This window comes from Neopsephotus bourkii, unplaced genomic scaffold (genome assembly GCF_033783945.1).
Source record: "Neopsephotus bourkii isolate Nb327-2 ecotype Australia unplaced genomic scaffold, CSIRO-AGI_Nbou_v1 NB_107, whole genome shotgun sequence".
Lineage (NCBI taxonomy): Eukaryota > Metazoa > Chordata > Aves > Psittaciformes > Psittacidae > Neopsephotus > Neopsephotus bourkii.
Genome location: NW_026900624.1, coordinates 1,339,905 through 1,355,736, shown reverse-complemented (window position 1 = coordinate 1,355,736; position 15,832 = coordinate 1,339,905). Strand labels below are relative to the sequence as shown.

At 42.1% G+C, this 15,832-nt stretch overlaps 1 protein-coding gene across 1 annotated transcript in view; it reads right to left on the bottom strand.

The window, feature by feature from the left end:
* The window catches only part of UTP20 (UTP20 small subunit processome component), a 62,425-nt gene that overhangs the window by 31,134 nt on the left and 15,459 nt on the right, over positions 1 to 15,832 (bottom strand). Inside the window, exons 16-28 of the mRNA XM_061357396.1 lie at positions 15,312 to 15,462; positions 14,841 to 14,903; positions 14,359 to 14,517; positions 13,319 to 13,395; positions 12,379 to 12,458; positions 11,463 to 11,706; positions 10,306 to 10,509; positions 8,409 to 8,499; positions 7,039 to 7,124; positions 6,358 to 6,483; positions 5,642 to 5,808; positions 4,917 to 5,125; positions 1,756 to 1,899 (exon numbers count right to left, since the gene is read on the bottom strand). Coding sequence (XP_061213380.1) covers positions 1,756 to 1,899; positions 4,917 to 5,125; positions 5,642 to 5,808; positions 6,358 to 6,483; positions 7,039 to 7,124; positions 8,409 to 8,499; positions 10,306 to 10,509; positions 11,463 to 11,706; positions 12,379 to 12,458; positions 13,319 to 13,395; positions 14,359 to 14,517; positions 14,841 to 14,903; positions 15,312 to 15,462 — 1,801 coding nt within the window. The remainder of the gene's footprint in view (positions 1 to 1,755; positions 1,900 to 4,916; positions 5,126 to 5,641; positions 5,809 to 6,357; positions 6,484 to 7,038; positions 7,125 to 8,408; positions 8,500 to 10,305; positions 10,510 to 11,462; positions 11,707 to 12,378; positions 12,459 to 13,318; positions 13,396 to 14,358; positions 14,518 to 14,840; positions 14,904 to 15,311; positions 15,463 to 15,832) is intronic.

Genomic DNA, 15,832 nt, shown 5'->3' with positions numbered 1-15,832 from the left:
TACCATACTACCCTCCAAGCTCCAAAACCAGCTATGTCTTTCTGACATATGTAAGGACAACATGAATTCTAACTAATAACAATTTTACATCTACTTCAGATTTACTCAGTGTTTCCAAACACAATACTCCCCAAAAGCACTAACTGCATTGCTGACTTAAGGCCTGAACTGCTCTGGGACTGCAGTAAATATTCATTGCTTTGCTCATGTGGAACCCTGGCCTTGAAAAGAACTGTCATGGTTTAACCCCAACCAGCAACTAAGTACCATGCAGCCACTTGCTCACTCCCAGCTGGTGGGATGGGGAGGAGAACTGGAAAAGGGTAAAACTCACGGGTTGAGGTAAGAACAGTTTTAATAACTGAGATAAAGTAAAATACAATACTAATACTACTGATAATGTAATGAAAAAGGAGATAACAAAAAGAAAGAATAATTAAATCTACACAAAAACAAGTGATGCACAATACAATTGCTCATCACTTGCTGATGGATGTCCAGCCCTACTGGTCCCTCCTGCCCAACTCCCCACAGCTGCTATACTGGGCATGACATGCTGTGGTATGGAATATCCTTTTGGTTAGTTCAGGTCAGCTGTCCTGGCTATGCTCCCTCCCACCCTCTTATGCCCTTCCTCACTGGCAGAGCATGAGACTGAAAAGTCCTAGCCTTGAGTAAGCACAATTTTGCAACAGCGGCGTGTTATCAACATTATTCTCATACTAAATCCAAACCACAACATTGTACCAGCTACTAGGAAGAAAATTAACTATCCTATCTGAAACCAGGACAAGGCTAAACGGACAAACCAGGAGCACCACTCAGCTCAGTGAAATACAGAGCTATATGCATGCCTGAAACCATTTTATCTACTATTTGTCCACACACACATACTACACATCACATATTGTTACTCATAGAGCAGAGAAGCAGGGTAGATGTAAACAAACACAATGTCTGCAGAAGCAGATCTGAGGTTACGCAGAGCGTAGCAGTTACCCCTGGTGCTCTTTGACAGGCTTTCCTGATGCAAAGAAGTAGGACATTCAGATACCCCCAAAACCTCAGCAGAACAGCTCTGCTGGAGTCAACCCATCTTGCTCAGCTACCCTGTGGGTGAAGAGGACTGTTTCTAGAGCAGACAACCCAGCACCTAGTACAGGCATTCACAACCTCAGAGCCCAATGCACTGAGACAGCCAGCACAATTTCTGTGTTTTCTCTTCCTCTCACACTCGTGCATTTTCCCAGCTCAGAGGTGATCTAAATTTCTCTGATGACAGACACAATTCTGTGCTTTGTCTCTGTGCTCACAGGGGACTCCCAGCAGGGAGGCAAAAGAGCACACAGCCCACTGACAGACCCTGATGGGTCCCTCCTTTGCTGCAGCACCATTTGCTTCTGCAGTCCTCTACCACAGGCCAAATAACTGGCACACAGAAAAGTACCAAAGTGTACCCAGAAGTGACAAGCATTATTTTGCTTCCCTGAAGCATCCAGGCAAGAAGTCTGCTTCTGTGATTAAGAACAAAGAAATGACATCCATTTTATTCAGATGAATTAATTTGTACTTTAGCCTGCAACTTGATTATTCCAGGACTAATCAGACACGAGCCAAGCAACTGGCCTTGCACATACACACCAGAATGCCAGAATCTGTCTGAGGCTGTATCTAACCTTATGACAGACATAGCTGACATGACAGACTCCAGTACACGTTACATGCAAGTTGTTTGGAAGAACAAGGAATACTTACCTGGGGCCATACCACTGCATGGAAAACTGCATTGATTTCTTCCACACTAAAGTTGTAAGTCTCCCGATCAGAAAAAAACTCCACCACAAGCTTGAGACCAAGACGTCTCAAATTCTTCAGCGGATTAATCAACCTAGGTTGCACCTGTAAAAAACAAAACAAACCAAACCAACCAACCAACCAAACAGTAAGACCTTTGGAGAACAACTATTAACTACTTGCTCTGAAATTAAATACAGCAACTCACTGACCACAGATAAAACTTCTGCTGGAACTATCACAATCTTCTGTCTCCTACTGTAACTTGTTCACAATAGTTATCTACCTCTCACAGACCTAAATATTAGTAAGAGTTGCCTGTTCCTGCACAGTCAGTTACACATGACTCCTTCAGCCCATCAAAATCCACAATGACAAGTTTGAAGTAGCATCTGCCCTTTTTGGACAAAATGCAGAAAGCTACACCCCACTTACATTTCCAGCCCTGACACTTAAAATACTTCTGTTCTACACAGGAAAGGACCCAAATCAGCTCTTGAAAGCAAAACTGTACTTTGGACACTGAGATCTACTGGAAAGAAAAGAAATCAACAGACAAAGAGAAGGGGAAGGAATAAGGAAGGCAAGAACATGAATCACCTCCTCCAACACCATGGAGGGGAGTACAGCATTTGGTTACAGGAGGATGCTTCCTGTACCCAGTCAGCAGTTACATTCCATGGCCTTTCCTGGGGAAAACATTTCAGTAAGGAAATCAGCCACACAGCTAATTATGAGGTTATTCATGCATTGCTGCATTCTCACTCTTCTCCCTGAGAAAAGTATTGACTTGAGCAACCTAAACGATTTCCTTACTGTCCAATGCAGCTCACAGCACAAATACATGAGCCAGCTCCACAGTGCGAGGTACTGAACTTTCAGTCTCAGAAACAAGAGACCTGTGTCAGAGCAAATAAAGGTCACAGTCCAAGACTGGAGTTATGTCTTGGGTGTCTTGGGCTCCTCAGGGTTGCCAGTACGCATCATGATTTGTCACACAGTATAAACACTTGTACTTCTTGTTTTACAAAGCAGCTTTGTGTCAAAGCCTCACTAAAAGACATAATGATTTTTTTATTTGATATACCCTCTGGACTTCTGAAGACACTACCTTCTACCATGCAATACACTTTTATAATCCCTTTGAACCCTAGGTAAAAAGAGGAGATAGTGGAAAAGAAACCAAATGCGCTCTTGCCTAGGACCTCTCAAGCTGTGTTGAATGTGTACTAACAGCATGCAATCAGCTTCCAGGCAGCAAATGAGCTGCCTGAAGGCACAAAAAAAGCATAAACCAGGCTGCTATTCCTAATGGTGACCCCTAAGCAAGGTAATTTCAGGTCCTCCGCTGTTCAATCGCCATTAACTGTAGTCCTCTGAGATCGTCTTTGAGAGGACAAAGAAACTCGATACTGAACACAATCAGTAGGAAATGGTAAATGAATAACTTGTCTTAAAATGGTTGAAGTTGATGTTTAACTCTTCAGGCAGTATCGGCCTGCAATAAATTACTCTCAAAATCCATGAAGTCTTCTAATCATTAGCCAAGATAGAGAGATTTTTCACACTCTTCCTGAGCTTTTAGTATCTCGTGGGCTAATGAAGTGCTAAATTAAGTCCAGACAAATGACAGACTGTCACTTTGCATGTTACATGTTGACAGGATTACTGGAGTAACCCTGGCAAAATGTAACTAACCCAGCAATGAACGAAGCAGCTTTTAAAACTCCTTTCTCAGTCGAATAAAACATGTAGGGACATGCAATCCGATGCTTAAGTCAGACTGTGGGATGCTGCTGTCCTAGAATTTGCTCATGCCCTTCGTAAGTGGAGACAGTTATGTACGTGCAGCCTGTAGGCAGCTATGGGACCTTGGATGCCATCTGACTGCAAGGGCTTGCTTTGTCTGATGGACCATTTTCAAGGCAAGTTCTAACCTCAGATGCTCACAGATGAGTCTTGGCAAGAACACACGCTCATGGTGACAAAACATTCATTACCTAACACCACTTGCTCAGTCTATCATCACATAATTCCTTTCAACACACCACTTGCTCAAGTCTATCATCTCATAATTCCTTTCAACACCACAGTGATGATGATGACTGTGCAGTTTGCTTGTTTCACACCTCAAGTATGATCAGACTCTGCAGCAGACCTGACTCAAGCTTTCCTTCTCCTATTTGGACTGAAGCCTGGCAAAGCACTAGTATCAGAAAGACAGAAAAGCCTGGCTCAATGTCATAGTTTCCCAACAACTGGCAACAGGCCCCCTGAGCTATATGGGCTAGAGCCAAGGGACCTCTGCACTGCTCTCCTGTGCAGCAGAAGCCCACATGGCCCATCTTTAGGTGCAGACAATCTTTAACAGAATGTTTTTCTCACCTGACCCTCTCTGCATGTACAGCCATTGGACAGCAAGGGAAAAAAACATTCACAGTGCTCTACAGATACCTGGCTGAGACCCAGACTGTGACACTCGATCAGCATGACTACTCCTGATACACAGCTGAACACACTTCTAGAGTGCTGAAAGCATGACTGGTAGCCATGTTCTCCCTGCGTACCACAAGAGACAACCACTGCAGATAATCCCTGGGATCATCCTCGGATCTAGAACTGCCACAAAACATCTCAAAACCAAGTTTTGATCCAAAGTCCCCAGGTAAGGAACTTTAAATCCTCTCCTTCCCCTGTTTAAAAGTTTTATCCTTGCAGCCAAGAAACACCTTTCAACTTCCTGCCATAAGATCTTGTGTCACATCCTTTACAACAAATCATATAGCTGTCCCTCATGCCCATCTCTCCACAGAGCAGGCAGGTAGCAATGCACAGAGATCACCTCCAACTCTCTCTTCAATAACTCAAAAATGCAGTCCAAAGCAGCTTTCTAAACACATTAACTCCACCTGCACTGCCTAAGCCCTGTTGCACTTTCCGATAAATATCAGTGGCCCCTCTTTTGACAGACATCTAACTGGCAAAGCTTCACTCCATGCTGGCATTAAACTTATCTTTACCTGAGCCAATGAAGGTGTGTGTACACGTGCAACCTAAGCAGAGGAGGAGAGAAAATAATTTAATTTATATGGTTTTTTTTTAATTGTTTGCATATTTTGTACCTTTTCTCTTTGCTGGAGGATGCAGGATACCACAGCTGTCATGCACAGCAGAATCTGTAGAATTTCAGGCAGGCACTGATGGATCAAATGTCCCATGTTTTTCAACACAACTTCGAGACCATTGAAGAGACTATGCTGACGCCCAAGAGGCAGGACTTTAGCTAAATCCAGCTCTGACATACTTCGAAGCACTGCAGTCTGGCAAGGCCCTGTGATAAGCAAAGGGACAGCAACTTACCTAGAGAAGTACCATGAAGATACCTACTACCGAAAATAATTTTCAATGAAAAATAGCATAATCCAGCCCTAAATGACAGATCCTCACATTCTGCTTTTTAAATAAGCACAACTTTGGGTCTCCATCTCTCTGTGACACTCAGACTCACCGTGCTACAGTAAGAGAACACTTTACAACCTCTGTTTATAGCCATCATATGCAGGCTAACCTATGATGCCAGTGACTGCTCATTCCTGGCCTGCTACAACTTACTTGCACAGCTGTAGCAAGTCATTAAGTTTTCTGACCTTGGACCTGTAGAACAGAGCAATCCTGTTTTGTAAGGAAAAACTCAGGGGAATCCCCACCCATATTAAAAGTTTACTTTCATCCTTTCGTCCTTTCAAGGCACTGTTAGAGACAAACTGAAGCACATAACAACATTTATCCTCCTACATCCCTACAGGCCAGAAAGCACCGTATCCCAGGTTCTACTGCCCAGACCTACCATCACTGAATTGCTTCACCGCTTCAAAGAGTAGATCCAAGAACATCCGTATCTCTTCTGGCAGTGAGCCGGCAAGAAATCGCAGAACGATTGACATGCGAGTGCCCGCCGAAGACTTGCCCTGTGTCTTGCTCCCTGTTTTGTTTCTCATTCTGCCATAGAGAATCCTTCAAGAGCCAAAAAGAGGTTGCATTAGCTTTCAGCAAGCCATCTGTTTCCTAGCCTCTTCTTCTGCAGGAGAAACTCTATTTAAAAATATTCTTTAGTGAGCACAAGCTGAGTGGAGGTCCCCCCTTCAGGGTCTCCACTGAATTAACACACATTGCCCAGAAAACATCCCAGCGAAAGCTCTGCTTCTACTACTGCAGTGGAAGCTTTGATGGAGACTTTGGCTACAAAATGAGTTATCTGCACAACAACTTGCATCACTTATCTTTAAAAATAAGTGGCAATACTCAGTAACCTGAAATATTCTCACAGTTCTCTGTAAGCCTTAACAGAAACAGTATTTACCAAAAAGCTGGTTTTAAGGAAAACACCATCTGCGTAATGCACTACATAAATGTGTTAATAAGGAAGCCCTACTGAACATCACAAACTAAGTTGTCAAAGTATACCACTAACCATAGGTTTATCTCAACTGTTTAAAATGAGAAGCAGTAGCATTACATCTCTGCTTATGGTACTTTGACATGAAACTTCACTCCATGACACACCTCATAAGAACAGGGATGAGATCTGGTCGATGCTCCATTTTTACAACAGCAGTGTCCTCAGAAATATTGAAATGAACTATTTCTTCCTTAAAACTCCTGTCCTCCAGTAGCCTTTGCAAATTCTCTCTGAAAGTAGAAAACATTATTTGAAGGCAGGTAGGGTTATAAAAATAAACAGAAATACACACACCTCTATATCTAATTGCCTACTTATCTAATCTATGCTGTACATAAAATACTAAAGGACTATGTGGCCACCCTTTAATAAAAAAGGGTATTTAAAAGGCAGCAAGTTCAAACCACTTATTTAGGAATTTACCTCCTGGACACGTTCTGAAGAGATTATTCAACCACAAACTACAGTTTTATGCTGTCACTTTCTTTGCATGGTTATGTATCACTAGTACAAAGATGTCTTTGAAAATGATGCAACTACTAAGCACACACTATTCTGGGACAGAATGAAAGTGTTGCCATTTTCCTGTAAACAAAAGAGAGACACTGACCAACCTCAAGCCCTTATTTCCTGTTACAGATAGCAAATATACAGCTGGCTAAAATTAAAATTTATTTGTTTATCTTCAACAAATACAATTCTCTCTTTGAGGGACTGACCCCAAGCAGGATTCTGGTATGACAGGAAGCTTATTCATCGATGCTAAAATAATATAAAGCTTTTACCTGTACGGCAGTAGATGAGCATGCTTGTATGTCATTATACAATCAAGAGCTATTCTCTGTACATTCTGGTCTTGATGGGACAGTAACTGCAAATGACAAAAGAAAGAAAATAAGTCCCTGTCTAGAAGAGAGAAGTGCTTACTGAAAATACTGAAACAACCCAGAGCTCAAGCAGGTTTTGGACTAACTTAAAATGGAAACTAAGTATGTGTGTTGCCAGTATAAAGCCAAGAAGCAAATACACAACTGTCACTCAAAAAAAGTGCACATGGTTGCTGGTAGTTCATACATACACACGCACCATGTACATAGGATAGTTGTAACATTTGTTTTTTTATAATAAGGTTGAAGGAGGTGATCCTGCCCCTTATTCTGGTCTTGTGAGACCTCACCTGGAGTATTGTGTGCAGTTCTGGTGTCCTCAACATAGAAAGGACATGGAACTGTTGGAACAAGTCCAGAGGAGGACCACAAGGATGATCAGGGGGCTGGAGCACCTCCCATATGAAGACAGGCTGAGAAAGTTGGGGCTGCTCAGCCTGGAGGAGCGAAGGCTGCCTGGAGACCTCGCAGTAGCCTTCCAGTATCTGAAGGGGGCCTACATGGATGCTGAGGACTCTTCATTTGGGACTGTAGTGATAGGACAAGGGGTAACGGGTTGAAACTTAAACAGGGGAAGTTTAGATTGGATATAAGAAAGAAGTTCTTTACTGTGAGGGTGGTGAGGCACTGGAATAGGTTGCCCAGGGAAGTTGTGAATGCTCCATCCCTGGTGGAGTTCAAGGCAAGGCTGGACAGAGCCTTGGGTGACATCATTTAGTGGGAGGTGTCCCTGCCCATGGCAGGGGGGTTGGAACTTGATGATCTTAAGGTACTTTCCAACCTTAACTATTCTATGATTCTATGAATTGTTTTTTGGACTGTCAGCCTGCATTTTCAACTTACAAACTAGTTACCAGTTGTGTATCTGGGAAGACTGGATTAAAAACCAGACTACTCAAACCATCCAAAGACATCCATATTTCATTCCGGTGAAAAACAAAATACTCTTAGAAATTGATATGGAAAGTCTCACTGAGATTTGCCCGCTTAAAGATTACTCCTCATAACCTAGACCCTAAGACATGCAAGTCATCTCCCCAAATAGCATCCCTATCAGTTCTTAAATCTGCCACCAAACAGCACAGGTCAAAATTAAAGGTCACTTCACCATGATGACCCTATGCCAGATGGACACACCAGACATGAAAAAACATATGTTAAGACACAAATGGCAAACGGTAAATGATGAAGTAATCTCAGGCTGTTCTTCATGCACTATTTTGTACACATCTGTTCAGTATTTTACTAAGAAGATAGGCAAGCATCACCTGGATATATAATGCATTCAACTTCTGTTCCAGATACAATGCACGAGGATTTGAGAATTTAGAGAAAACTTGTAAGTGGGCTATTAGTTGCCTGTAAAAGAAAGCATTTTGTTTAAAATGACCAGAAGACATAATCCTGCATTATTATAAGCAATTTGGGAAGTTTCATTAAAATTAACAAGAAAGAAAAAAACCCCAACAACCCAAAGCCAGCACAACACAAGAGGATCCTTAGTCTACATGCCTCCATTTCAGAGACACAGCAAGAGGTATCCTCTTCCCTCTCCTAAGCACCTCCTTCCAGACATAATTCAATGGCATAGAGAGGGCCATTTCCTCAGCAGCACTAGATGGGCTTAGCTTCTGATGTCAAAGGAACAGAATCAATCAGAAGACAGCTTGCTTCTCTCTTCAAGACCAGCCTGGAACACCAACAGATGAATTTACCTCTATCTATTCACTTGTCCTTAACTAGTGGTCATTTTGCTCCCATCAATGTGAAAGGCTGCAGTTAGCAACAGACTGTGCTGGATTTACACCAGGCAAGCACAGACGGGAGTCAGTTCTTCTAGAAGTGGCTGTGTCATCCCACATCTGCTCCACCTCCACTATGTGAGAGCAGAGAGAGATGACCTAGATAAGGAAGGTGTGAGATCTCTACCAGATGCACTGTGGGGCTCGTAGAGACTTTCTGAATCCAGTTGCAGCCTCTGGCAGTTTACACTGAACTCTCCTGACACTTTGGCTGGGCCACTCTCCCCCATGGCTGGGCTCAGCCAAAGGACAAGTAGGACACCTTCCAAAAAATCCCCCCTGAGCCTGGGGCAGGCGTGGGTCCTTCTGCTGCCTCAGCCAGCCCTTGTGGGCCGAGGGCTCTCCTACTGTGGCACAAGCCTGACTGTATGAACCACGCAGGGGAAAGATGAAGGGAGGTCACTCCAGAACTCAGTAATACACCTCCAGTAAATCTTTCATGCCTTTGTTACTGCTACTAGCACTAATGTTTCCACTGAAGTACACGGACATTTTGAGATGAAGGCTGAAAAAAGAAACCAAATCACAGATCTTGGACTGTCACTGTGTTTGAATTGCTGTTCATTTGCTCATTTACAAGCCAGAATCTGGGAATAACCTGAAACATCTATAAAATACCTGGGATTAAATGGCAATTCAGATTATATATCAAACATGTTCCAACATGTAAGGTGACATTTTAAAGTTCTCTGTCATTACATGGCCCATCCTTTCCAGAAAAAGTGGCAAAATACAAACCCTTGTGGTGCATTTCTAATGGACATTTGACAGAGGTCACTGGGGTAAAAGGACTCAGATTAGACAAATTGTGGAGACTTCATACAAAGAGTCATTTTCTCCATGTATTCAGCACTGCAATGACATTACAACAGCATGTAGCTTCAGTCTAAAACACCACCTAAAAAAACTCTTTGTCCCTAAGGACAAAAAATCCTAACCAGGACCAAGACTGATAACAGGTAGGCAATGGCAGAATCCCAGCATGAAGTTTCATTTTTCAAAGTGTTTGGCAATACCTACGGTTTTAAAAGACAAACAGATACACACAGAGAAGTCAGGGGAATGCAGATACAATAGCCTCCAAAAACTTCAAAATACCATGTAATTTCAGCTTAAAGTAACATAAACCACAGACTGTCAGCAGGTAATGAGATAATGATAAAGCCTAGGCAGGGTCTTTGGATATCTAATACTGTGCAGGCAGGGTTTCTGACTCTAAGGTGCTTATAGTCTACTGAAAAATAATGAAGTGCAAGCAAAAGAAGAAAAAGGAATATATAAAACCATAGCTTTTATCTCAATACGAGTTGCTGAATCTGCCTTTCCGTGAAAAGGCTAGCAAGAGAAAACTACAATTGCTTACTTAGCAGCAGCTCTTCTTGTTTTCCTTTTTGTTAGTCCCACAGTAACTGGTTCCCCTTCTTCCTTTTCTTCTTCCTCCTCCTCCTCCATAGCAACATCATTCACCTCTTCACCAGGTATTTCTTTTGCTGCTGCTGGGTCACTAGTTCTCTTTCTGAGATCCTGAGATGGAGCCACCAATGAATCTGCTGGGTAGTACTCATTTCTGTGTTTAAAAAAAAAAAGGAAGGGATTACAAAGCACAGCATTTTTCAGGGTTTCAGGACAAGAACAACCAATCCCCCTCCCCCCCCAGGCCCCCATTCTCATTATTAATGGCACTGTGTCTTGGGATACTATATGGCTAAAAATTCCCAAAGTATATTTCAGCAAGTGTATGCTTTTATGTCTAGAAGTTGCAGGATATAAGGCAGTGGGCCAAATACCCTAAAGGAGACTGGAGGTACTTGGTGGAGAGAAGAGAGACATGAATCACTGAAATACTAGAGGTTTGTAAAGTTATGTGGAGGGCATGGGGGTTGCGTTTGCTCAGGTGGGCAAATGACCAACGATTATGGCAACGTGATACTACGTGAGGAAACTAACTTACTACAGCATGGTTCAATTTTTCCAGGAAGGGAAGCAAAACATAGATTTCCTAATTACAGGAAATGAATATCAGAAACCTTCCCTTGCCATGAGATCACACCTACTCCATGTGCATCATACTATCTGTATTATCTGATATATGCACATATGCAAGCTCTCCCTCCCGAGGCATGAAACTGAATTAGCCTCTAACAAACCCAGTATTTTCCTCATCTTGGGAAAAATACTTTGCTCTTCTGTGATTCCAAATTAAAATGCTTTTTTTTTTTAAAAAAAAGGATCTTTATTTCCACTGAAATCACTTCCTAATGGAGTAAAGAGGCTGTGACACAGGGAAGTCAATAAATAAGAGACTGAGCAGCAGAAACTGCCATTTCATTTCAGCCTGCTTCTTCTGCGATGTTTCTAATAGAATCTACATTCCAATCAAAAGGTTACCTTAACTGGAAACAGACATCTCACCAGCCATACACTCAGGAAATAAAAGTCTATAATGGGATAGCCATAGTTTTAAAGCTCAGCAACAAATGAAAGCAATGTCCTCTCAACTGAAAAATAAATCTTACCTACCTAACGAATCTCAAAAGAAGAGGAGAAAGTTCCCTCGACCTAGGCTCCACTCTGTCTGGAAACTTATCCAGTGCTTTCCACAATAGAAAACGGAAGTTTGTGTGGTCCAGCCGCTCACTGCAATCTGTTCTAGTCCTCAGCTGCTCCACGAAGACAGCCCCCACCCCTCCTTCCGGCATCTTCTCACTTTCTGTTTCAGCAATGCTTTCCTCCTGTTCATCTAGTTCATTCTGCAGCTCCATTTCTACAAAACAGACGAAGAAAAGCTCTTCAGGTTACTTCATAATTGCCAGTAGCAAGGGATCAGCCCCCCCATTACAAAAGTAATACTTTTGGTGACATGTAAATGTTTAGACACCTGTATTTAACACTGACCCAAAAGATCTCCACTGCTTAGAAAGTACTCTAGGGTCTCTTACAGCCTCAGTTAACCTCAGTTTTCTTGAGTAACAGAGAAATCCACAAATGGCTGTGTGCTCATGGCTCTATCATGAAATCACAGATGCCATGCACCCATAGGTAAACCTCAAGAGTACACCCAAGAAAGACACTGTTTGCAGGACTTCCACACAATCTATGGAGCAGAAAGATGGTCAGCCCGATTATACAGGTTTTGTCATTGCTTCTGATCAGTCTCGGCAGTCACCTTACGCAGGGACAAAACTGCTGCATGGCTTCCCACAACCTGCAACTCCCTCCTGAAATGCAGGCACCTTTTTTGTCTCCTTCTTGGTGTTTAGGACAGAAGGAGATGGAGTTTTCTCCCATATCTCTCTATTCCTGCCCTAGACATAATGGTGGTAGTCAAGAACCTGAATTCCCCCATCACACATAAATTTGGGGCACATAAAAACAGTCATGTCACTCACAGTTAGCTGTGTTACTGTTAGAATAATGATTAGGAGCTTTGACTTACCAGCATAGGTAGCAGCTCTCTCCAAATGTTCATAGAAAACCTTCCAGAATTGTTTATTCTCCATTTCCTTTGCATGAGAACTAACGAAGTGTAAAACAGCATGAAATTAAAAGGAAAATAAAAAAAGCCATGCATCACTAGTACAATCTAGTACACCAGTACAAGTATGCATTGATCACTGCTTTAATGTGGATGCTCGAAGAGAGGACATCTGCACAATACAGATGTAGCACTTCCTTGCCTTTACTCATGTATCCCATATGTCAACTGTTATTAAAATAATCTGGTTGTATCTCATGACTTCAAACGAGCTTAAATTGAGTAAAAATGTTCTCAAGATTTCTACTGACTTCTGTAAAGTAACATCATTTAGAACTAAAGGAAGAATTAGTACGGGCGTATCTTTCAAAGAGCTAGTTCAATATTTTTTAATTAATTTTCTAGTTTGAAGAAGAAAATCCCATCCTCGTTAATCATACAACAGAGGGAAAAAAAAAAGAAGATAAAGTCATGCTGAAAGCAGACACTGATGTTGACATTTAGCTCAGCTGTCACCATGGTAAGTCTTCTCTCCTTGTTAGCAGGATTTAGAGGTTTTCCAGCAAGGGCAGAAAAGTCAGAGAGAATTAACTGAGAGGAACTTCTTGCTCCTTTAAGCATTTGTGAAACACTAATCAAATCCTGCTACCTTTGAAAACTCTGATGCTATTTGACTATACTCATTGTGAATTCCCTTTAATAGTAAGAAAAATCAGAACTAAGTATCAGTATACACAGATTGTGATTTGAGATCACATTTGTTCCAGAACATTTCACATGAAGGTTATCCTGCAAAAATATTCAAAGTGGACATTTTTAGCTAAGCTTTTGTTCACAAAACAATGGAAAGAATGTTCTGTAAGACAACCACAGATTGCAGCACCCAACTGCATATACTCACGTTATGAGTTCAATTACAGGATCCCACAGAGGGCTGAAGTTAATATAAAGCATTCCTAGTAAATATCGAAGAGGCACCTAGAATGACACACAATACCATCTCGTTGAGATGTAAAAAACCCTATCTTGAAGACCAATCAGCCTTCTCCTTTTTTCGTCTCAAAGAGGAAAGGCTGATCAAAGAAGTTCTCAGAAGTGCAACAAGTTATGAAGCACATAACACACTGCATCACTCATTGTCTCATAGCTGCATAAGGAAATGTAGAGCTTTTACTATAAGCTGCACTGAGATCCTGTCACCATACCTACACATTGTGAATGTGCAAAAACCAGTTCATCCCAGCAGACAATATGGCTTGCCTGCCTCCCTCTCAAACTTCAGGGCTGCCATAGCAGCATTAGGGACCTCAGAAAGAGGAAAGTTTGCCCTGAGGAGTCTTCATTGAACTAGGGCTAGAAGCATGGCCTCCAGACAGGCTCCTTGCTCACCTACATGCAGTAGGACTGATTTACAGCCCTTGTTCACAGGAACTTACAAGTCAATGTAAAAAAATTATACAGGTACAGCAACAGCCAGAAAAATAACAGCAATAAAAAAAAACCCTCCCACTAAATCCACAATCTTTTAACTAGTAAAACTGTGACCCTTCCAACATCCAGAAAGTGAAGTCCCCTTTAGCTCAGCAGGAGATTCAACAGTCACAGGTGCACAAGATCTTCATTCTGCAGCAAGATCCAGAAGCTAAGCTCTGCAATGGCAGATGGGAGTTCCCGTATGTGAGCTCATAGCAAAACCTGATTAATCTGGTTGTGAGCCATTTATCAAGATGCTACTGTTGTTCTACTAAATATCCAAGAAAACAACAGTCCTAAACACAATGGCAGCTGTGATCTCTACTAAGTATTCTAAAACATAATCTGAGAGGTCATTGATTTTTTAATGAATGCTCATTAAAAGCTCTGCAATCCATGTGATGGAGCAGAGAATGCTCTCTTGGAATAAAGGAACGAGACAACTGCTTTTTGACTTTAACTACTTACCTCCTGCAAAGATCCACTTGGTATTGCAGGCTGCACTATATCACATCTTAGTTTCCTCAAATAGAGAAGCTTCTCTCTGTAATCGTTCACTGTTGCTGGCACAAGTTCTGCTTGAAGTAATATGGCAAATACTGTCTGGAGTTTGCCTGTGCTGTCACCCTGAACAAACAAGTGACATGCATTTTATTAAGAGTATCCTTTTCTCATTGAAAGGTATTTCAACAGAATTGTACAGAGTCCCAGCCATTTTTGGACCAAAGAATAAAGTTTAGAGACTTGCTCTGGTTCCACCACTTAGGCATCAAAACTCACACATCAGAAAATATCAGGAGGCAAGGAGACAAACAATAAAACTGGAATGTGAAAGCACAAAAGCAGAGGACGACCTCTACCAAACGCATTTTTTATTTCTGCAAAGTGGAAAACAACACACATCAAAGAGAGATGGCTTCGAAATGCTGCATGAAAAGTTTTAGCCCTACCTCAGTCTGTGCAGAAGGTGGATTCTCAAAATGGTTTAGAATTCGAACAGTCAATAGCCGGACCTATCCAAAGTGGAAACATATGTCAGAAGCATGCAGGAGAATGCAGGCTACATATGCAGATACATACACATCTACACAGAGGTTAATGTTTTGCACAGAAGGCTGATTTCACTAGGTTCCTCCCAGAGCTGAGAAATGGATGAGTAGTGCAGCAGGCAATTCAAAATGAATACATTAGGCTGCTGCTCTGCTTCACCCTAAGGGAAGGGGAAAGCATTGCAGGTCTAAAAGTTAACCTCTGTTAACCCATGCCCCACAGTAACCTCTTAGAAATGGACACAGTCCTAAACAGATACCACAGAAGTAAAATTTTACACAATCTCAAGTTGTGCCTTTCAGTCTTTGGCACTTAACTCAGTTTACTTAAGATATATTGTTATAATACATGTGCACAAAAAAGCAGATTACCTTAGAAACACCAGTGGAAATATTAGGATGCAACTTCTCAAACAAGTCCATTAGGTTCCCTTGGGAAAGGGGCTCCTGGCACCCACAGAATGCCAACCTTGTGTAATAAAGATCAGCCAACAGCAGTGCAGAGGGGTCTGAAGGGAAAGTGCTAGAACAACAGTGTTCTATTAGCATACAGAGAGCACTGCAACAATATAAATATTTGAAAATAAGGCAGTAGTGATGGTAAAAGTATTAAGGGAAAATTCCACATGACTTCAGATTCTGCTGGCACCAGCAGGCCAGTGAAGTCAGACTTTACCGGCATGCTGGCTTGCTGCCTCAAAGCCCAATAACCCATGACAGCCCAAGAGGCATGAGATTCCTCCTTTGTATTAATCGGGCTTGTCAAGCTCAGGATAGCAGGCTGGACCTGTCCTCCCCCACATACCCAGTCAGTGGTCAACTTCAACTGAAAGAAAATAATCCAGGCCTAGGTGAGACACGAGGAGTCCTGCCTGCCCACAAGGAAACCTCCT